This window comes from Balaenoptera acutorostrata, chromosome X (genome assembly GCF_949987535.1).
Source record: "Balaenoptera acutorostrata chromosome X, mBalAcu1.1, whole genome shotgun sequence".
In the NCBI taxonomy this organism is placed as follows: domain Eukaryota; kingdom Metazoa; phylum Chordata; class Mammalia; order Artiodactyla; family Balaenopteridae; genus Balaenoptera; species Balaenoptera acutorostrata.
Genome location: NC_080085.1, coordinates 90683228 through 90708097, shown reverse-complemented (window position 1 = coordinate 90708097; position 24870 = coordinate 90683228). Strand labels below are relative to the sequence as shown.

At 39.6% G+C, this 24870-nt stretch overlaps 1 protein-coding gene and 1 long non-coding RNA gene across 2 annotated transcripts in view; both read right to left on the bottom strand.

Moving 5' to 3' along the window:
- The window catches only part of LOC130706530 (nuclear RNA export factor 3-like), a 90566-nt gene extending 66914 nt beyond the window's left edge, over window positions 1-23652 (bottom strand). The window contains exons 1-2 of the mRNA XM_057539085.1: window positions 23520-23652; window positions 17812-17893 (exon numbers count right to left, since the gene is read on the bottom strand). Coding sequence (XP_057395068.1) covers window positions 17812-17818 — 7 coding nt within the window. The 5' untranslated portion in view covers window positions 17819-17893; window positions 23520-23652. The remainder of the gene's footprint in view (window positions 1-17811; window positions 17894-23519) is intronic.
- A 1017-nt stretch (window positions 23653-24669) lies between these two features.
- Window positions 24670-24870, bottom strand: part of LOC103005007 (uncharacterized) — a 36060-nt gene continuing 35859 nt past the window's right edge. Inside the window, exon 5 of the long non-coding RNA XR_009006754.1 lies at window positions 24670-24742. This is a non-coding gene — a long non-coding RNA (uncharacterized LOC103005007). The remainder of the gene's footprint in view (window positions 24743-24870) is intronic.

Here is a 24870-nt window from a genome sequence, read left to right as displayed (position 1 = left end):
TTTCGTCCTTTTTTAAAGCTGAGTAATTTTCCGTTGTATATAAACATTTTCTTTATCCATTCACCCATCGATGGACACTTAGATTGTTTCTATGTCTTGGGTATTGTAAATAATACTGGAGGTTAACATGGTGGTGCAGATATCTTTTTGAGTTAGTGTGTTCATTTTCTTGGGATAAATATCCCAAGAAAGTGGAATTGCTGGAACGTGTGATAATTCTATTTTTAATTTTTGGAGGAACTTCCATAATGTTTTCCATAGTATGTGCACCAATTAACATTCCCATCAACAGTGCCAAAGGGTTCCCTTTTCTCCCACCCTCGCCAGTACTTGTTATTTCTTGTCTTTTTGATAATCGCCATTCTGACAGGTGTGAGGTGATATATCATTGTGGTTTTGATTTGCATTTCCTTAATAATTAATGATGCTAAGCATCTTTTCATGTACTTGTTACCCTCTCTGCCTTCTTTGGAAACTTTTCTTTTCACATCCTTTTTTTTAAAAATCAGGTCGTTTGGGATTTTTTGCTGTTGAGTTGTATGAGTTGCTTAAATATTTTGGATATTAACCCCTTATCAGATATCATTACTTTTTATTTGATGGTTGCTGATCTTTTTTACCTTTCATTTTGACATTGGAATAGCAGCCTCCCATTGATCCCCAGAAAGGAGAAAGGACAATAACAGAGTATAAGGATGGGTCTGCTGTACAATAGACTGAAAACAGGAGACTTGAGTCCCAGATATCAGATTGGTCTTTGCCTACAGGACCATGGGTAGTCATTTTCCCTGTCTGGTCTCAGCCCTAACACAGAAAAACATTGCATATCCCAATGGTTAGAGTGGGGGGGAAAACTTGGGCACATTTAATTACTGGTTTCATGATCTTTAGCAAATGTTGAGCCTCCATATAGATGAGACCCAAATGTAATGTCTATGCATTACTTATGCATACATGGAGACTATAAGGAGAGAGTTATGGACTGAATTGTATCTCCCCCAAATTCATGTTGAAATCCTAACCCCTAGTACCTCAGAATGTGGCTGTTTGAGGAGATATGGCCTTTAAAAAGGTTATTAAGGTAAAATAAGTTCATATGGAAGGGCCCTAAACCAATATAGCTGGTGTCCTTAAAGGAGGAGATTAGGGCACAGAAAACACAGACCTGGGAATGACCATGTAAGGATACAGCGAGAAAGTGGCCATCTGTCAGCCAAGGAGGGAAGCCTCAGGAGAAACCAAACCTACTGAAACTTTTACCTTGGGCTTCTAGCCTCCAGAACTTTGAGAAAATAAATTTCTGTTGTTTAAGCACCCAGTCTGTGGTATTTTGTTATGAAAGCCCTAGAAATCTAATATAGGGAGGAAATGCACAAACGTGATATTTTTTAAAAAACTTAATGAGTGGTAGATGGCAAATTGTTTATTAATATCTGGGTTTGGCTATAGTTTTCACTTTTTCTAAATTAGTATGGATCATCTTCAAAATCAGAATTAAAGCTTATGGAGGAATTCCCGGGTGGTCCAGTGATTAGGACTCTGTGCTTCCACTGCAGGGGGCACGGGTTCGATCCCTGGTTGGGGAACTAAGATCCTGCATGTTATGCGGCACAGCCAAAAAGATAAAAAATAACAAAATAAAGCTCATGAAGACAGTGGCTGGTAGGAAATATTTCAGACATAGAGATAGTATAGAAAATAGTATATCAGGGAATTCCCTGGTGGCCAATGGTTAGGACTCTGCGCTTTCACTTCTGTGGCCCAGGTTCAATCCCTGATCGGGGAACTAAGATCCCACAAGCTGTGCAGTGCCGCCAAAACAAAACAAAACAAAACAAAAACAGACACTGGGGATCTCTCATCACACCAGAAACAACCATGCTAGCACCATGATCTTGGCCTCTAGAACTGTAAGAAAAATTTTAAAATAAATAAATAAAGATTTAAAAAAAAACAAGAAAATAGTATATCAGACTTCAGTCTACTCACATTAAGAAATAAAACATTACATGTAGAGGTGAAAGTCACTGGTGCACCCTTCTATGATTTCCCAGAGGTAACCATTATCAAGATATGGGGGCTTTTACTCTTGAAATCTTTCTTTACATTTTCTCCTCAAGTGAAGTATAGTATTGTTTTGTTGCATGTTTTACTCATAGATGCCTGGCTCCCTAATGGAAAAGGAGAAAGGAAGAAACATAAGGAGAACAAATCCACATTCACCTCTCAACAGTGTGACCTGCCATTTATGCTTCCTTGCCATGTGAATTCTCTTTCTAGAGTTTCTAAAATGGACACACCCATTGTCTCACTTTATATGCTGTAGGTGGCACCAATAGAATATTATTATCCACCACATACTATTTTCAGTCACTTTTTTATCCACTGTGTCAAAATCTTAGAGTTCCCAGGTGCCAGGTAGCCCAAAACAATGACGCAGTGTCTCCTGAACATGAAACTTCTTCCCTTTATCCAGGCCTAATTTTCTGTCTTTCATTCACACTGTTGCTTATCTAGGCCTGTACATCTAGAACCTAATATGAGCCAACCGGATGAAAGAAGACAGTGATTGAAGGGAGTTAGTTTTCCTGTGTCCAGATTAACACCCAGATCCCTCAGTTGGTTTAGGGATGCAGGCTGTATAGAACTTGAGCTGAATTTGTATTACAAGTGTTGGGCATGTGTATATTTTCCTTTCCTTTTATTATTTTTATTTGCACAAGGAAGTACTTCAAAGGTGTTTTCATTCACCTGTGTTGATTGTTCCTGGGGACTTACCTGAATGATCCTGTGACTAAACTTCCCCTGAATTCTCCCTTCTGGAAACTGTGGGGCCGAGTGCTGGGTGATCTCATGCAGTTCCTCACCCTTTCCCTCCCCTGTGGCACTCACTGCTTTGCTAACTGGGTGGCAAAACTGATGAACATGCTTTCAATTCAAGGGGCTTTATTTGGAGGGCACAGAAAGAAGCATGTTGTGAAATTTACTTTCATCTCTTGACCTTCACTAAAATCCTGAGAAGTGGAGACATTGTCTGACTGCTGAATGTAAGGTTTATTTGAGAGACATACTTGCCCGTCCGCTAGGCATCTGTTATGTCCCTGAAGCTGCCCAGTTGGGACTGTCATGTGGTATATTCATGAACTACTTCTGGAACCATGCTATTCTATTACCTAATTCCCTTGGCTTAGGGATGTTCCTCATTCTGACACTGACCAGTTTCCTGGGCTGGAGTTTTTGTTTTTTTTTTTTTTTCACTTCCCAAACTAAGACACTTTTGTTGTAAATAAAAATAGAAAGTGCAGGAGGTGGGAAAAATTGTTTGAAACCCTTAAAGTCTACTACTTATGAATAAGCACTGTTACCATTTCTTCATATATTTTCTCAGAAATTTTACTTTGCAAATGTTACCGTATTTAAGAATGTAAATGAGATAATATCCTTAAACTTTTGTAAAATGCCTTTTTAATATAAATATCATATTATGAAGGTCAATTCATGCCAATCAATATAAATGCACATAATAATAAAAATGGCAGTAGAAACACTAATGGCCAATTTAGGTATGATAATCATAAGAACTGTTAATTATAACTGCCGACTCCCTCAGTTCCCCACACTGTGGTAAGTGCTAAACCTGTACTTGCTCATTTAATCCTCATCACAACCTATGAGGAGGAGCTCCTGTTGCCCGACTAACCATCAGGGAACTGAGGCACAGTGATGGCGGTGCTAGCCAGTCACAAGATTAAGATATGAACCAATTCTGTGTGGCAGCTGAGCCCCACATCTAACTAGTGTACACTAGCGCTTCTCATCTCATGAGACACTCAACCTTACTGTTCATCAGGGCACAGCAAGATAAAACTAATTAAGGTCCCATGGTTTTGTTCTCAGTTAACTAGGCAAAAGTTTAAAATATTGATTTTAATCAGTGTGGTTTGGAATTTGAGGACCTGTGTCCTGTTACATTGTGGAAGGGGCTCCTCCAGATCTTGCTCCCTTCCTGTGTCTCTGGGATGTTCCTATTCTAAAGTGAATGGCTTTTCCTGTGCTTGGGGCAGAAAGTGCTTGTTTCTCCAGCCATTTTAATATTTTATGTAATTGCAAGAGCAATAGGTATTTATTATAGTTAAAAATAGGTGATATAAGGGCTTCCCTGGTGGCGCAGTGGTTGAGAGTCTGCCTGCCGATGCAGGTGACACGGGTTCGAGCCCTGGTCTGGGAAGATCCCACATGCCGCGGAGCAACTGGGCCCGTGAGCCACAACTACTGAGCCTGCGCTTCTGGAGCCTGTGCTCCGCAACAAGAGAGGCCGCGATAGTGAGAGGCCCGCGCACCGCGATGAAGAGTGGCCCCCGCCTGCCGCAACTGGAGAAAGCCCTCGCACAGAAACGAAGACCTAACACAGCCATAAATAAATAAATAAAAATTTTTAAAAAATAGGTGATATAGAAAGGTAAACAAAATAATAGTACCTCAAAGCCCACCACGGAAAGAAAAGCTCTTCTAATGTTTTCATCTGCATTATATTCCTCCAGAATTATTCTTATGCAGGTATTATATATTTATACATGTATGCATACATTTATATATTTACATACAAAGCATAAGATCTCACCTTACATTTAATTTTGTAACTTATCTCACTGTAGTGGGTTGAATTGTGTGCCCCCCAATATTTCCAAATCATAACACCCCCATACCTTAGTTGGAAATAGGGTCTTTGCAGATATAAATAAGTTAAAAATCTCGAGAGATGATTGGATTCAGGATCGTCCCTAAACCCAATGACTAATGTCCTTATAAGAGAAAGGAGGGAGATTTCACACACACAGGGAAGAAGGCTATGTGAAGAGAGAGGCAGAGACTGGAGTTATGCTGCCACAAACCAAGGGAAGCCAGGAGCCACCAGAAGCTGGAAGAGGAAAGGATGAATTCTCCTCTGGAAGCTTCAGAGGAAGCTTGGCCCTGCCAACACCTTGATTTCAGATTTCTGGTCTCTAAAACTACGAGATAATGAATTTTTTTAAATCATTATGTTGTACACCTGAAACTAATATGTTATATGTCAATTATATCTAGATTTTTTTTTTTTAATGGCTGTGTTGGGTCTTCGTTTCTGTGCGAGGGCTTTCTCTAGTTGCGGCAAGTGGGGGCCACTCTTCATCGCGGTGCGTGGGCCTCTCACTATCGCGGCCTCTCTTGTTGCGGAGCACAGGCTCCAGACTCGCAGGCTCAGCAATTGTGGCTCATGGGCCTAGTTGCTCCGCGGCATGTGGGATCTTCCCAGACCAGGGCTCGAACCCGTGTCCCCTGCATTAGCAGGCAGATTCTCAACCACTGCGCCAGCAGGGAAGCCCCAAGAGATAATGAATTTCTGTTGTTCTAAGCCACGAAGTTCCTGGTACATAATTAGTTACAGCAGCCCTAAGGAAACTAATACACTCACTAACTACATATCCCAAATGTCATTGAATAAACATCAGACTGTATCCTATTTTTTCATGTCTATGGGGACAATAATGCCAAAAAAGATATATTTTAAAGATTAATATGACTAAATTTCTCTTAGGTGCTATTGATTTTTATGTATTGATTATATTGTTTCTAATCTCCATTTTTTTTAAAGATTTTTTTTGATGTGGACCATTTTTAAAGTCTTTATTGAATTTGTTACAATATTGCTTCTGTTTTATGTTTTGTTTTTTTGGCCACGAGGCATGTGGAATCTTAGCTCCCCGACCAGGGATCGAATCCATACCCCCTGCATTGGAAGGCAAAGTCTTAACCACTGGACCACCAGGGAAGTCCCACCAATCTCATTTTATAGATGAAAAACTGAGGAACAGGGAGAACAAGGACTTGGCCCAGGACTGCACAGTTAGGGAGCAGGACAGCTTGGATTTGTACCCAGCACCTCCTGCTCCAGAGCTTGGGAAATTGTCAAAGATTTGTTAAGTGACAGGAGCAGTCTATACAAGCACACTTATTTGGGGCATCATTAAAAGTAGTAGTATTCATATATTAATATATTTATATAAAATATCTGGACTTAGTGACAAAAAGTAGCTTGTGACCTTGGTGTTGTTCATTGTATCAACAACATGAGCATGTTCATTGTAATCATGGGGGCAGAATTGATCTACAGTGAGATAAGGAGACAGTGGGAATGAGGAATGTTTACAGGGAAAGCAGAAAACTTTCTGATGTTAATAAGGAATGCAGAAAACTCTTTCTGGAAGTTTGATTTTAAAGAGGAAAAGAGAGAGCGAGAGACATAGAGATAGAGACAGGGACAGAGATGGAGACAGAAAGGCTTGTGGCTGCATGGGGGTGAGGGTGCCAAGGAAGGATTCTTTCAAAATCTTCAGTTCCTTGAAAGTTTCAAAGTTAATATGCCGGAGCCATATCATCTCAGATTTAACCATTGAATTTTCCCATATTTCCCTCTTATCTCCACTTTAGAGTTAATGAGATGCCTCTAATGGAATAGTATGGGTTTTGAGCTCAATATATATTCAGTTATTAGTGAATGGAAGAGTGGATAATTGTGTATCAAAGAAATGGTAGTACAAATAATAAATGCTGAAGAGGGTGTGGAGAAAAGGGAACCCTCCTACACTGTTGGTGGGAATGTAAATTGGTGCAACCACTACGGAAAACGGTATGGAGATTCCTCAAAAAACTAAAAATAGAGTTGCCATATGATCCAACAATCCCACTCCTGGGCATATAGCCAGACAAAACTCTAATTTGAAAAGATACATGCACCCCAATGTTCACTGCAGCACTATTTACAATAGCCAAGACATGGAAACAACCTAAATGTCCATCAACAGATTAATGGATAAAGAAGATATGGTACATATACAATGGAATACTACTCAGCCATAAAAAAGAATGAAATAATGCCATTTGTGGCAACATGGATGGACCTAGAGATTATCATACTAAGCGAAGTAAGTCAGAAAGAGAAAGACAAATGCCATATGATATCACTTATATGTGAAATCTAAAACATGACACAAATGAACATATCTACAAAACAGAAACAGACTCACAGACACAGAGAACAGACCTGTGGTTGCCAACGGGTGGTGGGGAGGGAAGGTTGGGAGTTTGGGATTAGCAGATGCAAACTATTATATATAAGATGGATAAACAACGAGGTCCTACTGTATATCATAGGGAACTATAATCAATATCCTGTGATATTGATGCAAGAGGGAGGAGATATGGGGATATATGTATATGTATAGCTGATTCACTTTGTTATACAGCAGAAACTAACACAACATTGTAAAGCAATTATACTCCAATAAAGATATTAAAAAAAAAGATATCACACACACACACACACACACACATACACACAAAGAAAATTAAAGGCCAATATCACTGATGAACAGAGATGCAAAAATCCTCAACAAAATACTAGCAAACTGAATCCAATACTTTAAAAGGATCATACACCATGATCAAATGGGATTTATCCCAGGGATGCAAGGATTTTTCAATAGCCGCAGATCAATCAGTGTGACACACCACATTAACAAATTGAAGAATCAAAACCATATGATCAACTCAGTACGTGCAGAAAAAACTTTTGATAAAATTCAACACCCATTTATGATAAAAACTCTCCAGAAAGCAGGCATAGAGGGAACATAACTCGACATAATAAAGGCCATATATGACAAACTCACAGCTAACATCATACTCAACGGTGAAAAGCTGAAAGCATTTCTTCTAAGATCAGGAAAAGACCAGGATGCCCACTCATGCCACTTTTATTCAACATAGTTTTGGAAGTCCTAGCCACAGCAATCAGAGATGAAAAAGAAATAAAAGGAATCCAAACTGGAAAGGAAGAAATAAAACTGTCACTGTTTGCAGATGATATGATACTATACATAGAAAATCCTAAAGATGCCACCAGGAAACTACTAAAGCTCATCAATGAATTCAGTAAAGTTGCTGGATACAAAATTAACATACAGAAATTGTTTGCATTTCTATACACTAACAACAAAGTATCAGAAAGAGAAATTAAGGAAACAATCTTATTTACCATCCTTTATTAATTTTTATGTAGACAAATTGTCATATTTTCTCTTGGCTGTGTACCTAGGCGTGGAACTGCTGGGTCATATGGTAACTCTCTGTTTAACTGTTTGACGAACTGCCAGACTGTTTTCATGACTCTGACAGTCTTGAAGAGTACAGGCATACTTTGTTATCTTCTCGTGATTAGACTGTGGTTGTGGGTTTTGAGAAAAAATACCAAGGAGTTGAAGTGCCCTTCTCATCACATCATATCTGAAAGGACATGGTACCCATGTGACACCACTGGGTCACTGGAAAGGCTGACCTTCATCACTGGGTTAAGATGCTGTCGAGTTTCTCCAGTGTACAGTAACTGTTTTCCATTCACCTACTCAATTCTTTAGAAGTGACTCACTAAGTCAGCCCTGCCCTCAGAGGTGGAAGGGGGAACGTTCACCTCATGGAGGGAAGGTATCTATATACATTATTTTGAATTGTTCAATAAAGAAAATTTATCTCCTCTCCCACTTCTTTACTAATTCATTTATTTATATTAGTATGGATTCATGTATATTTTTATTATAAAGTTTGTGTTATTTTACTGAATGGATGCATCCTAAAAATGTGAATTCTGTGATGCAGTACAAGTATTTTGACTTGAGTCAGGAACCTGCCAAAGAGTTACCACCACCATTATATTTCAGCACTAGTATATTGTCTAATTGTGGTATATTAGACCATACTTTAGGCAATATATTTAACCATGGCAGAGTGTGAGACATCATTTTAGATGATTTCATTGCATACTAGGAAATGCATTAAGAAAGAAATAAAAACAGGTAAGACAGAGTTTATTTAAATTACCATAAAAATTATTGCTAACATGCCTTAAATTTATTTGCAAAATCCTTTTCAATGAAGCAAAAATATGGGATGTAAGGGAAAATGTGTGCTTCATTTGAAAGTCCAATGTCTAAAGCACAGCTTTCAAATTGTCTGACTGATTCTATGGAAGGTATTTTACAATTTGAGCTTTTTAGCAACTGGTAGCATTACAACATAATCCTTGTCTATATACAAGCAAATGAATTCTGTCCTGGGGACAGAAATACCTCCTGGAGAAATACTTATTTGTCTCCATTTGAACCTTCATTTCAACACTCATGGTCTATAAATTTGACAAAGAGGTGGATGTTGACATTGTCAAGGTAAATTTCAGTGGACGTGTGGGAGAACACAGCCCCGTTAGATAAGGGATGAAGTCTGAGTCAGAGGGCAGATGCAGGGAGATGTGAGTTGAGCATCAAGAATTCTTTGTAGAATTTTGGTACAAAGGGAAGAATCTATGTAAAGAGGACAGTAACTAGAGACGTGAAGAGGGGTTTGAGGCATTAAATTATGTTTTCAAATCATCATTTATAAGGGACTTGAGCAGGTTGAAATCTTAATGGGAAGGAGCCATCTCTTTTTAGATTTAACATCTGAATTTACCGCACCAGTCTTTCCACATTTTACTTCCTAGTTTCCATCTGGAGAAGCCTAAAACTTAACCAAAGGGATGGTGTGGAGTTTGATCTTAATGCCTGTTAACTGTGTGAGTGGATGGATAGATGGATGCAGGATTTGTCAAAAATGTGCTGGGAATTCACAGACTTTTATCTCCAAGTGTAGAGCTCCTCATGCGGATGACTGAACCCATGGTGGTGGGTGGCTGAGAGGATGCGGCTTCTCAGGACTCTGCAACTGATGGCTGCAAGATGGGAGCCCTCAACGTCAGTGTTCAGAAGCGCATTTAGGCAGACTGCCACACCTTATGTCCTGGAGGGATCCATCCCTGACCTGAGCAGGTGAGTTCACAGACAGGCTTGCCTTCCACCTGGGGGAACGGGACTACTGTCTGCTCAGAAGCATGTTGTGGTCTAGCTCTTGTGCCATTTGGAAAGATTTAAGAAAGTATAGATTTGGCACCTCTCTAAACTTGAATTCAACATATATAACAGAGATATTTTTTACCTTCTAGGCATACACACTATCATTAGGAGCCCCCAGAGTCCACACACATACATACACACACACACACTGGAGCTTACAAGCAGGCAGTAGCATTAGGAGAACCTGCAGGCTTATGCGGCTGTCGCTCATTGTTAGGCTGCCTAGGTAACTAGACCCATTTGCATTAAAAAAGTAATGACAATTATGATTAACAGAGTCTTTTGTATAGGAGAAAAGCTTTTATTTTAAATAACTTTGGTATCTAGTTAAATATGATGACAACAGATTTTCCACTTATCACGTCGGAAAGTATAACAATAAACTATTGAGGATTTCCAGTGGGTGAGCATGTGGGGAAGCCTACACATTCTGATATTGCTGGTGGGGACATCAGTCAGTACGTCTTTCCGGGTTGATTTGTCAATGTGCATTAAAGAGTCTGTGCACTTGCAGTCTGTATGTATTTGGGGCCTGCTCCTTCAAGTATTAATCCTCAGCATGACAACTGTCCCTCTATTAGAGAGTGCATATTCCTTATGACATAGGTTGTCTGGGGACTCTGCTTTCAAAATAACGGTTCAAACATACTCCCTTGTTTGTTTGTTTTAGCTTTATTGAGGTATAATTGATATACCAAAAAATTACAAATGTTCAATGTATACGTCTTCTTGAATTTGGACGTATGCATACACCCATAATACAATCACTACAACCAACATTCTAAACATATCCATCACCTCCAAAATTTTCCTTGTGTTCTTTTCACACTCCCCTGTTTTTACAGAGTAGGAAATTGAGGTCGAATCAGGTTTGCTGACTTGTAAAAATACAGGCAGACCTAGCATCCTGGAATCAGAAACGAAGATACAGATTATAAAGGTGACACAGGTCAGCAGGAAAGCAAAATTTACTTGACTTTGGTGTGATGTGTGGCTGAGCATCATGCAGTCTGTGTTTGGACATGTAAGGTGCTGGTCTCTGCTTTTCCTCTTAGTAGCAGGATGACCCCCAACCAGGTTACCTAATCTCTGTCCATCGTCATTTCACCAGCTACAAAATGGTGTAGAAATCATATTCTCTACCTACCAGGAATGTTGTGGGAAGTATATGAGATTAAAAAGTAGCACACATTCAGGAAAGCTGAGTTCTCCATGGTTTCCTGAGGTCAAGAGTCCTGCTTTTTGCAAGTTTTAAGTTCCAACCATCCTATGACCTTGCATAAATGGTCATTCAATTATGAAATAGTACAAGGACTTATTGAGTTCATCTGATACAGAGTGTGATAAGAGCTGTAGTGAAGACTGGAAAGTTATTACTTGGAAATCACTGCTTCTTCCTTCCCAACTACAGTCTTAAATGGAAAGGCTCTTTCCTAAATGGGATCTCATTTACCTCTATATCTGAGAGATTTTATCCAAAAAACAACGAGCACAAGGGAAATGACTTACCCAAAGCTGGATGATGTGCCTGGCCCCAGTGTCCTATTGCATTGTTCCTTTGTAAAGCCTCCTCTTTTTGGGTTATGTTGCACGTACTATTCTTGAAAAATTAACACAGAAGATAAAAAGTGGAATGCGAAAGTATATGAATAAAGTGAAATGGGGTAATGGTTTTGATGGTTTCTTTTTCAAACCCTATGGAGCTGATCCAGTGATTGTTTACCTTCTTCCTACACTAACTGACAAGTTACTCCAGCAAAGAGATTGGACACAGAAGTTAATACATAATGGAAACTTATACATTTCCCTTCTACTTAACACTTCCAATTATCATCATACAGTCATGCTATTTGTCAATCCCAAACTCCCTAACTCTCCCTTCCCTCCACCCTTCCCCCCGGTCAGTCATGCTATTTGGATTACGTCAAGGGAATCTCCTATCAAGGAAGAATGGGTATGGGATAGGAAAGGAACTAACATCTATTGAGTGCCCTGTGTACCATATGCTGTGTATGACACCTGATATATTTTGTTCTTTTGCTCCTCGGAACAACTGTCTCATATAGCTATAAATGTTTCCATTTTATAAATTAGAAAAGGCAAACTCAGAAATATTATGTAATTTCTAAGACTATTGCCATAAGTGTAGAGATCACAGAAATCCTAATCCTGTGGCAGTGCTCTCCTCATTTTTACTTTGTGGCCATGCAAGGCTTTGGGATAAGTGTTTTGAACTGAGTATGCTTTCCTTGACAAGTCATGCATGTATGGATGGATACTAATACTTTTCTTTCTCCAAGTGGACACTTTCAGTAAATATAAGCATCTAGATCTCAAAAAGAGATCTGGGCCATGGCTTTTCGCTGGAGTGTCTGGCAAATAATATTCACCCAGTAAAAATGCATTGAAATCACGAATCCATGGATCAGTGAATGCATGTAGAGCTCCTACAACAAAATACCAAAACGATCTGTAAACAGTTCACAGATGAAGAAATGGCCAATAATCACAATAAAATATGTTCTAACTCACCAATAATTTAAGGAATGCAAATGAAAGCATTTAAATATCCTTTAATCACCTATCATCTGACAAATATAGAAAAAAACGAATAAAAATCAACAAAAAAATCACAAATAAAAACTTGAAAACTGGCTCTGTGTGTGGAGGCGGAGAAGCAACTTCAGTACAAGTCCAGGATACAGAACGCTGTTAGAAATAAATTTAAATATTATGGACAACAGTTTAGAGGTGGGTAAGAAACGAGAATGCCCCGATGCTTTATGAGGGAATTTAAACTACTGAAATAAGCCACAGGGGGACTTCCCTGGCAGTCCAGTGGTTAAGACTTCGCCTTCCAATGCAGGGGGTGTGGGTTCGATCCCTGGTCAGGGAGCTAAGATCCCACATGCCTTGCAGCCAAACAACCAAAACATAAAACAGAAGTAATATTGTAACAAATTCAATAAAGACTTTAAAAAATGGTCCACATCGGGCTTCCCTGGTGGCGCAGTGGTTGAGAATATGCCTGCCAATGCAGAGGACACGGGTTTGAGCCCTGGTCTGGGAAGATCCCACATGCCGCGGAGCGATTAGGCCCGTGAGCCACAATTGCTGAGCCTGCGCGTCTGGAGCCTGTGCTCTGCAACAAGAGAGGCCACGATAGTGAGAGGCCCGCGCACCGCGATGAAGAGTGGCCCCCACTTGCCGCAATTAGAGAAAGCCCTCGCAAAGAAACAAAGACCCAACACAGCCATAAATAAATAAATAAATAACATTTTTTTAAAAACCCAAAACATTTCTTTAAAAAAAAAAAAATGGTCCACATCAACAACAACAAAAAAAATCCCCCCCCCCAAAAAAAAAGTGAAGTCCCAGGGAAGATGTTTAGCATTGCAGGGAAATTTTTTCACATGGACAAAAGTAAGCTGGTAAGAGGATATTTGCTGCAGCACTGCATGAAATAGAAAAGAAAAAAAGGTAAACTATAGGAAGCAATCTAAATGTCCATAACTATATGACTAAAGGCTAACAAACCATTTATACTTCTCTATGGGCTTCAAGGCAAAATAGAAAAAACTTTAATTCCAGAATTAGCTGCTGATCAGAAGATAAAAAAATTGTATCCCTGATTAATTAAAATCCACTACAGTCAAAACTCTGGTCTGAATAATGGTCATAATAATGGATAACTTGAATAGTTGTTAGGATTAAAGGACATGAATATAAAGTACAATTTCTTAAAGCACCTCCTTACATAACATCTTCCTTCATATTACACTTTCCTAACATATCACAGTGCAGAAATAAATGAAATAGAGACAAAGAAGACAATAGCAAAGATCAATAAAACTAAAAGCTGGTTCTTTGAGAAGATAGATAAACAAAATTGATAAACCTTTAGCCAGACTCGAGAAAAAAAGGGAGAGAACACAAATCAATAAAATTAGAAATGAAAATGGAGAAGTTACAACTGACGCCACAGAAATACAAAGGATTATAAGAGACTACTACAAACAACTACATGCCAATAAAATGGACAACCTTGAAGAAATGGACAAATTCTTGGAAAGGTACAATTTTCCAAGACTGAACCAGGAAGAATTAGAAAATATAAACAGACCCATCACAAGTAATGAAATTGAAACTGTAATTAAAAATCTTCCAACAAACAAAAGTCCAGGACCAGATGGCTTCACAGGCGAATTCTATCAAACATTTAGAGAAGAGCTAACACCTATCCTTCTCAAACTCTTCCAAAAAATTGCAGAGGGAGGAACACTCCCAAATTCGTTCTACAAGGCCACCATCACCCTGATACCAAAACCAGACAAAGATATCACAAAAAAAGAAAATTACAGACCAATATCACTAATGAACATAGATGCAAAAATCCTCAACAAAATACCAGCAAACAGAATCCAACAACACATTGAAAGAACCATACACCATGATCAAGTGGGATTTATCCCAGGAATGCAAGGATTCTTCAATATACGCAAATCAATCAGTGTGATACACCATATTAACAAATTAAGGAATAAAAACCATATGATTATCTCAATAGATGCAGAAAAAGCTTCTGACAAAATTCAACACCCATTTATGAAAAAACCTCTCCAGAAAATGGGCATAGAGGGAACCTACCTCAACATAATAAAGGCCATATATGACAAACCCACAGCCAACATCTTCCTCAATGGTGAAAAACTGAAAGCATTTCCACTAAGATCAGGAACAAGACAAGGATATCCACTCACCACTCTTATTCAACATAGTTTTGGACGTCCTAGCCACGGCAATCAGAGAAGAAAAAGAAATAAAAGGAATGCAAATTGGAAAAGAAGAAGTAAAACTGTCACTGTTTGCCGATGACATGATACTATAGATAGAAAATCCTAAAGATGCCACCAGAAAACTACTAGAACTAATCAATGAATCTGGTAAAGTTGCAGGATACAAAATTAATGCACAGAAATCTCTTACATTCTTATGCACTAACAATGAAAAATCAGAAAGAGAAATTAAGGAAACAATCCCATTTACCATCGCAACAACAAGAATAAAATACCTAGGAATAAACTGACCAAAGGAGACAAAAGACCTGTATGCAGAAAACTAGAAGACACGGATGAAAGAAATCAAGGATGACATAAACAGATGGAGAAATATACCATGTTCTTGGATTGGAAGAATGAGTATTGTGAAAATGACGGTACTACTCAAAGCAATCTACAGATTCAATGCAATCCCTATCAAATTACCAATGACATTCCTCACAGAATTAGAACAAAAAAATTTACAATTTGTATGCAAACACAAAAGACCCAAAACATCCAAAGCAATCTTGAGAAAGAAAAACAGAGCTGGAAGATCAGGCTCCCGGACTTCAAACTATACTACAAAGCTACAGTAATCAAGACAGTGTGGTACTGGCGCAAAAACAGAAATATAGATCAGTGGTACAGGATAAAAAGCCCAGAGATAAACCCACGCACATATGGTCACCTAATTTATGACAAAGGAGGCAAGAACATACAGTGGAGAAAAGACAGCCTCTTTAATAAGTGGTGCTGGGAAAACTGGACAGCTACATGTAAAAGAATGAAATTAGAACACTCCCTGACACCATACACAAAAATAAACTCAAAATCGTCTAAAGACCTAAATGTAAGACCGGACAGCATAAAACTCTTAGAGGAAAACATCGGAAAAACACTCTTTGACGTAAACCACAGCAAGGTCTTTTTTGACCCACCTCCTAGAGTAATGAAAATAAAAGCAAAAATAAACAAATGGGACCTAATGAAACTTAAAAGCTTTTGCACAGCAAAGGAAACCATAAACAAGACAAAAAGACAACCCCCAGAATGGGAGAAAATATTTGCAAAGGAAGCAATGGACAAGGGATTAATCTCCAAAATTTACAAGCAGCTCATGCAGCTCAATATCAAAAAAACAAACAACCCAATTAAAAAATGGGCAGAAGGCCTAAATAGACATTTCTCCAAAGGAGACATACAGATGGCCAAGAGGCACATGAAAAGATGCTCAACATCACAAATTATTAGAGAAATGCAAATCAAAACTACAATGTGGTATCACCTCACACCAGTCAGAATGGCCATCATCAAAAAAATCTACAAACAATAAATGCTGGAGAAGGTGTGGAGGAAAGGGAACCCTCTTGCACTGTTGGTGGGAATGTAAATTGATACAGACACTATGGAGAACAGTTTGGAGGTTCCTTAAAAATCTAAAAATAGGACTACCATATGACCCAACAATCCCACTACTGGGCATATACCCTGAGACAACCATAATTCAAAAGGACACATGTACCTCAATGTTCATTGCAGCACTATTTACAATAGACAGGACATGGAAGCAACCTAAATGTCCAACGACAGATGAATGGGTAAAGAAGGTGTGGCACATATATACAATGCAATATTACTCAGCCACACAAAGGAATGAAACTGGGTCATTTGTAGAGATGTGGATGGATCTAGAGTGTGTCATACAGAGTGAAGTAAGCCAGAAAGAGAAAAACAAATATGTATATTAACACATATATGTGGAATCTAGAAAAATGGTACAGATCAACCTATTTGCAGGGCAGGAATAGAGACGTAGACATAGAAAACGGACATGTGGACGCAGTGGGGGAAGGGGATGGTGGGACGAATTGGGAGATTAGGATTGACATATATATACTACCATGCGTGAAATACATAGCTAGCAGGAACATGCTATTACGAACATGCTATAAAGCACAGGAAGCTCAGCTCAGTGCTCTGTGATGACCTAGATGGGGGGGATGGGGGGGTCGCTGGGAGGGAGGTCCAAGAGGGAGGGGATATAGGTATACATATAGCTGATTCACTTCACTGTACAGCAGAAGTAACACAACACTGTAAAGCAATTATACTCTAATTAAAAAAAGGTACAATTTCTTAAAGCACTTCCTTACATATCACTTTCCTTCCCTCCAGATCACCTGTCTCAATGGCAACACCTGAGCTTCTGTCTGAGCCCTACTCCCCGCTTCAGGGATCAGCCAATGGATGTGGTCCAGACACCCAGGTCTCTTGGCACAAGGGGCAGAGTTTCATCTCCTCTGTCATCTTCCTCACCCTGAGGGTTTGGTGAGTGAGTACCCATGGGGCCACAATAGCAGGGAGTGTGATCGACCACTTCTCCAGCCCTGGAAGCCCATCTTCTAAAAGGGAGGCTGCTCTGTGTCCTCTAGGGAGGGCGAGGGATAGAACCTCATCCCATCCTGCCACTTATGTGGCCAGATGACCTAGGCTCTGTCAGCCTGAGCTTGGGCATCTGTGACGTGGGACTCACAATACCTGTGTCACAGAGCTGTCCTGAGGGGTGAATGAGGAAACCTGTCCAGAGTATATGGCATGTGGTGGGACTTCAGTGCCCTTTAAGTGTTGGGGCACAGAAGTAGGGGCTGCCTGAGCCTCGGGGCTAAGACAGGCATTGTGAAAAGTCATTTCTCTCTGTTTCTCCTACAGAGATTACATACATCTAGAGGAAGGGAGCAAATATCTCTCTGACATATGTTGACTTGAAGAGTTTGAGATAGTCGGTTCTCTTCATTCTCTGGTGTTACAGAAGCTCCTAAGAGCTGCTCCACATCATACCTGTGTGCTGATCCTAATCCGGTTCCCCACGCTGGGAAGACAGGTTTGCCTTTGACTCACCTGATGAGCTCAGTGAAAGGTGGCACCAGAGCAGCGAGGTGTGGTGTTTGCCTACCTGCTGCTCCTGGACTGCTCTGTACGTTAATATGTTTATAGGAAAATTTGGGACTCACCCCACATTCACCAGTGCAGGGGTCCTCAGATCATGCATCATCCAGCCACATCACACCAGGACTGCAGCCATCTGCTGTCTCCCTGAGAGGCAAAATTCCGAGGGTTACTAACATTTCTTTGACACACAATTATCCATTCTTCCATTCACTAATAACTAAATATATATTGAGCTTTAGAGCCCATACTATTCCACTGAAAGTGCCTTATTAACTCTATGGTTCAAATGAGAGGGTAGGAAGAGAAATGCATGTATGGGCAAATTCAGGGGTTATTTCTGAGATGAGCTGGCTCCTTCACATTAACTCTTAAAGTTGTTGAAGTTTCAAAGGATTGATTTTTTTGAAAGCTCTCTCTTTGTTCCCTCATCAAAGTTCCAGAAAGAGTTTTCTGCATTCCCTGTTAACATTCCATTTCCCACTGTCTCCTTATCTCACTGCGCAGTAGCTTCTGTCTCCATGATTGCAATGAACGTGTTCTCACCAAGGTCACAAGCTACCTTTTTGTCACTAAGTCCAGATATTTTATATAAATATATTAATATATGAATACTATTACTTTTAATGACCATCTAACATATGTATGCTTGTATAGACTGCTCCTTTCACATAACAACAAATCTTTGACAGTTTCCCAGGTTCTGGAGCATGAGGAGCTGGGTACAAACCCAAAATGCTCTGTTCCCAAACTATGTTGTCCTGAGCCAAGTCCTTATGTCTCTGTCCCTCAGCTTTTCATCTATGAAACACCATATCTAATTCATAATACACCTGTGAGCATAAATGAGTCAATGCCTAAAAAACACTTGGTTATAATGCATTTTAGTCATTTTTATTTCTTTGTCTCTATCTTTATTGGGTATGAGCATTTCTACTATCCCTATGGTATAGACTGATTTTTAATCACAATCACTGACCCTTGGAGGTATGCTGATAGAAGATGAGCAGGTCACAAAACCATATGTAGGATGAGAGCTTATCTTTTGTACATAAATATGTAAATCCAGGCATGCATGTGTAAATGTATAAGTACCAGCATAAGAAAATTTCTGAAAGAATGTAATACAGATGAAAACCTTAGCAGGGCTTTTCTTTTGGTGGTATGTTTTTTTTTTTTTAATGATATTTTAATAGCTACTTTATTTATTTATTTATTTATTTTTTGGCTGTGTTGGGTCTTCAGTTTGTGTGAGGGCTTTCTCTAGTTGCGGCAAGTGGGGGCCACTCTTCATCGCGGTGCGGGGACCGCTCTTCATCGCGGTGCACGGGCCTTTCACTATCGCGGCCCCTCCCGTTGCGGGGCACAGGCTCCAGACGCGCAGGCTCAGTAATTGTGGCTCACGGGCCCAGCTGCTCCGTGGCATGCGGGATCCTCCCAGACCAGGGCTCGAACCCGTGTCCCCTGCATTAGCAGGCAGATTCTCAACCACTGCGCCACCAGGGAAGCCCTTGGTGGTATGTTTGAGGATATTTTATTTCCTTTTTATGTTAATTAATTTTTAGTATAAAAATGCTTTATGTTATTTATTTTTTACTATAATAAACACCCCACAATACACATTCTTTCACTTATATAAAATAATAAAATGCAGAGAAATTTAAGCATTCTCAGCCCTACAGGAAACCTACAAGAAAGCCACTCAACTTTAGAAGAGGAACATCCAGGTTCACAGGAAGGGAGACAAGATGTTGGGGGAGCCCCTACTGGTAGGACAGGTCACAGGTCCCCATATTCCAAACCACACTAATTATTATCAGTATTTAAATCTCTGTTTAGTTAACTAGGAAAAAAGCATGGTATCTTACTGTGTTTCATTTTGCTTTACCCTGATTGAAAGTAGGGTTGAAGGTCTTATCATCTGAAAGGCAGTAATGTACACTGGTTAGATGAAGGGCTCAAGAGCCACAAGCCTGTGTTCAAATCTAAGCCTCAGCACTTGCTAGTCCTGCCCTTGCTGTGCCTCAGTGTCCCCTTCTGTTTAAAGCCTCCTCATAGGTTATAGTGAGGATGAAACAAGTAGGTATAAGTTTAGCCTTTACAACAGTGTTGGGCACTGAGGAAGTCGGCAATAAATATTAATCATTCTTATCATACCTAAATTGAACATTAGTGTTTCTACTGCCATTTTTATTGTGTGGGCTTATAATGACCTTCATAATATCATGTTTGTCAAAAACAGCAGCTTACAAAGCTGTAACTAGGATATCATCTCATAACTATTCTTTAAATATGCAGTTATATTTGCATAATAAAATTTCTGAAAATAAATATTCAAATGATAGCAGTGCTTATCCATGAGTAATAGACTTTTTAGGGTTTCTAATGATTTTTCCCTCTCCTGCTTTATCCATTTTTTATCTGTATCAAAAGTGTCTTGATTTTGGAAGTGAAAAAAAATATAAGAATAAATAAATATCCCTAGCCCTTTCCACAGGAAAGTGGCTCAGCATCAGAGTGAGGAACATCCTTAAGCCAAGGGAATTAGGTAATAGCATAGTGCCAGAAGTAGTTCATGAATCTACCACATGACAGTCCCAATTGGGCAGCTTCAGGGACATTACAGATGCCTAGGAGAGGGGCAAGTATGTCTCTCAAATAAACCTTACATTTAGCAGTCAGACAATGTCTCCACTTCCCAGGATTCTAGTTAAGGTCATGAGATGAAAGTAGTTTCACAACATGCTTCCTTCTGTTCTCTCCCAAATAAAGCCCCTTGAACTGAAACCAGGTTCATTGGTTTAACCACACAGTTAGCCAAGCCCAATTTGCAGCCTGTCAGGAGGAAAAGTAGAGTGATTCATACATCAAATATTCTGGCTCTTCAGGGGCTTCCCAAGGGACTAGTTGCTGTCTCACCTGACCGGAGGCACTGACAGGGAACCAGTATACCTTGGATGCCTGGGGGCTACTGAGAACGAATGAGAGCGCTGCAGCCTATTGTCCAACCAGAGAACCTGCAGTACCACAGACAGACACCAGAGGGAGAAAGACATTACAAACTCAAAAAAAAAAAAAAAGCCCAGCAAATCTCTCAAATTAGGAAATTACATGAACAAGTCCAGAGAAGATGCATCATCAAAACAGGGTTGCAAGGCCCCGAGAATCTCTAGCCAGGCTGAGTGGAGACGATCTTACCCTGTACAAAACCAGTCCATAAAGACTGAGAGAGAAGACTGCTTTTTCAAATGCACAAATCCCAGAAAATAGTAATAAGGCATACAGAGAAACAGGGAAACTTGGCCCAATCAAAGGAACAAAATAAATCTCAAGAAACCAATCATAAAGAAATGAAGATCTACAAATTATCTGACGAATTCAAAATAATCATCTAAGACAACTAAACAAAATCAGGAAAATGAGCATGCACAAAATGAGAATATCAACAGAGATAGAAATTATAAAAAAGAACCAAACAAATTCTGCAGCTGAAGAATATAATAATTGAATTGAAAATTTCGTTAGAGGGGTTTAACAGAATATTTGATCAAGCAGAAGAAAGAATCAGCAAATGTGAAGATAGGTCATTTGAAATTATGGAGTCAGAGGAACAAAAAGAAAAAAGAATGAAGAAAAGTGAAGAAAGCTTAAGGGACTTACAGTACACCAACAAGAAGATCAATATATACATTACAGGATTCCAAGAAGGAGGAGACAGAGAAAAGGGGGCAGAGAGTTTATTTGAAGAAATAATGGCCACAGATTTCACAAATGGACATCCAGCTTCAAGAAGCTCAAATGACTTTAACTAGGATGAACACAAACAGGCATTATAATCAAACTGTCAAAAGTTGAGACAATGAGAGAATCTTGATAGAAGCAAGAGAAAGTGGATGACCACGTACCAAAAACTATAAGTGGATTTCTCAGAAGACCAGAAGGGAGTAGGATGATATATTCAAAGTGCTGAAAGAAAAAAAAAAACCCAAACAAGAATACTTTATCTGAAAAAACTTTCCTTCAAAAATGAAGGAGAAATAAAGACCTTCCCAGATATACAAAAGCTGAGGGAGTTCATCATAATTAGACCTACCTTATAAGAAATGCTAAAGGGAGTCCTTCAAGTTGAAACCAAAGGATGTGAGACAGCATCATGTGTATTCAGTAGAAACCATATTTCAAATTTTGAATTTTGATCTTTCCCCAGGCTAGTGATATGTGATATGATACTCTCTTGTAATGCTGGGCGGCAGCATCGAGCCACAGCTCCTGGTCAGTCACAAGATCACTAGGGTAAACAACCGATACCCTTCCAACCATCCTGTACCCATACAACCATTTTGCTTTTCACCTCCAGTTCAGTATTCAATAAATTACTTGAGATACTCAACACTTTATTATAAAATAGGCTTTGTGTTTGATGATTTTGCCCAACTGTAGGCTAATATAAGTGCTCTGAGCATGTTTAATGTAGGTTAGATTTGGTAGATTTGGTAGGGTTGGTGTATTAAATGCATTTTCAACTTACAATGGGTTTCTCAGGACGTAACATCTCTGACCAATCAAGTAGCACTGAATGACTCTAGTCCCCAGACGGAATCCTCTAAACACATATCCCACTGAAAGAGACCAGACTCCTTTGGAGAAATGGCTGATTCCAGCTCCAAAGAAGGAATTGTACCACATGTGTCTAGACGGCACTCTCATACCAGAAAGCATGTCAAAAGGACTCATAAACCAGCTTGAAGGGTCTCCCACTAGCCAAAGATAGAACAATTTGACATCAAGTTAAATAATGACTACAATGGACAAATATACAAATGTCTATGAGTCATGATAACATTCTAAAAGAAAAGCAAAACACAAATAAAACCAACTCACTGCTCACCTTTGGAGGATCCCAGGGAAATGACTCTCATTCTTTTAAAAAGTGGAAATACTGCAAAAGAATTAAAAACATTCATCCTTCCCTTCCTGTGCAAACTGTACCTCCGCATAACCTAACTGTTGATGGGGGGAGGTTCCTTTTACAGTAGAATTCTGGCTAATAAATGCAAAAGAAATTACAGAATTAGAACATCACCTTTTTACAAACTTTAATGACAAGCAGATCTAGGCAACTATTTTGGGAGGCTGCAAAAAAAATGAGGTAAAAAGCAGATGGGGAAATTTAATAATGGATAGATCAGGTTGACAACACCTGAACCCAGTGATCAATTTAGTGTCAGAAGAGACAGCCAGACAGAATGAGCCTCCTGGTGTAAGGCTAAAAGTAGTACAACACCTCATCTGGAGCATTCTTGCCAAAAAATGTGAACTGGATCAAGCCTCTAAATCTAATCATCACTGTTACAGAAATAGGGGAGGAAGGCAGAAGAACATAAACAGCACAATAAGGATACAATCAGCAGAATCAAGAACGCAAACTCCACAGGACAAAAGATGCAATTTCTTAAGCAAATAGTTGGAAGGTTAAAAAAAACAAGGAGGCCTTTTTTACATACATGACACTTAAGACTTCAGAGAAATTACAATGAAAACCACAATGAGATACTACAGCATGCTCACCTGAACAATAAAAATGAGAAAGATGGAAAATATCAAGTGTTGGTGAGGATAGGGAATATAGCCTGAAAAAACCACTTTGAAAACTACTTGGCAATTCCTACTGAGCTCAACATACACAAACTCTATGACGCTCCTGGGTGGTCAGGAGCATTGTGTACTGTTAGCCTGCTGTACAGACGAGGCATGTGAAAGGGTAGTGACTTACCTAAAGTGTCCCAACGATGGGGCCCGATCTCCTCACTCTTGCTCCAGGAACCTGTCTAGCAGACTCGACAACACACTTGGTTCTTCTCTATCAGCTCATGATCCTGGGGCTCAGAGTCCACACCCTTCTCTGATGTTCCACTGTAAGGAGATAAGACAGCACATGGAATAGAGAGGAAAGTGAGATGACGGGAAGGCACATGAAACACCGGGGAAGAGGTGAGGATGTTCTGCCTGCCCCCTCTCAGTTCACTGGGAGCTGTGCAGTGGTGCTTTTCCTATTCCCCAGCTCCATCACACAGCCCCCTCTGCACACACAGCAGTGACACTGAGGCTCACATGTCATGGACATGTGCACTTACCCCTGCTTGTGTTACATGTCCAAGTATTCTCTCTGGAGGTCATGCTATCATGGTAATGTCAGAGGCATCACACTAAACAGAATGAAGGTTGCAAATTTGGAATGGGAACTAACATTGCTGAGGACCTACTAGATGCCACATGCTGTAGGTTGTTATTTTTTATCTTCAAATTCTCAAAGCAATGCTCTGTGGGCATCATTACTTCCTTTCTACAGATTAGGAGATACTCAGGCTCAGAGAGCAAAGTACATGTTCAAAGAATCCTAAGGAGACATCAAATGGACACAAAATCCAAGTTGAAGGGGATAAGACAGGCCAATTCTGGGACAATTTGAGCATCAAAATACACAAGAATAATAAACCCTCTGAGCAAAATAGGAATCTATGACTCATACTGATATAAATACTTGAATAAATGCATAAATAAATAAATCATAGGGAGAAGGAAAAGGTCTGCCACACAGTCGAAAGCCAATGAATAAATCTAGAAGGAATAACAAAATCGGAAAAACAACACTTGACAAATACCATAGTAACAAGTGATTCAGGCAAGATCCCTAAATGGATGCCCAGTCTGCATCAAATCCCACAGCAGTCATGGAGTCACTATGGTAACGATGCTGGCCAAGGAAAGCTGGGGAAAAGCAAACAACCACCACCCTGGTTTGGTTCCTAATATGTGCTAGGAACTGAGCAGGACTGACATAACACACAGTAATTAACCTAAAGTATTACTGACAATAAAGATCCCTGGCAGCTTTAGCAATATACACATACATGCATACATACCCATATACATACATGCTCTCTTCTTCTCCTCCTCTCCCCACTCAAGATCCCAGTAATTCATTGCGGTGAATAGCTGGGGGGTGGGTGAGAAAGGAATATACAACAGTTCAACAGATTCAATTCTAAACACACATAGACATATATAGTTGAAAGGTACTAAGCTATTCTAGTGATGGAGATGAACTGTAGAATTGTCTCTGG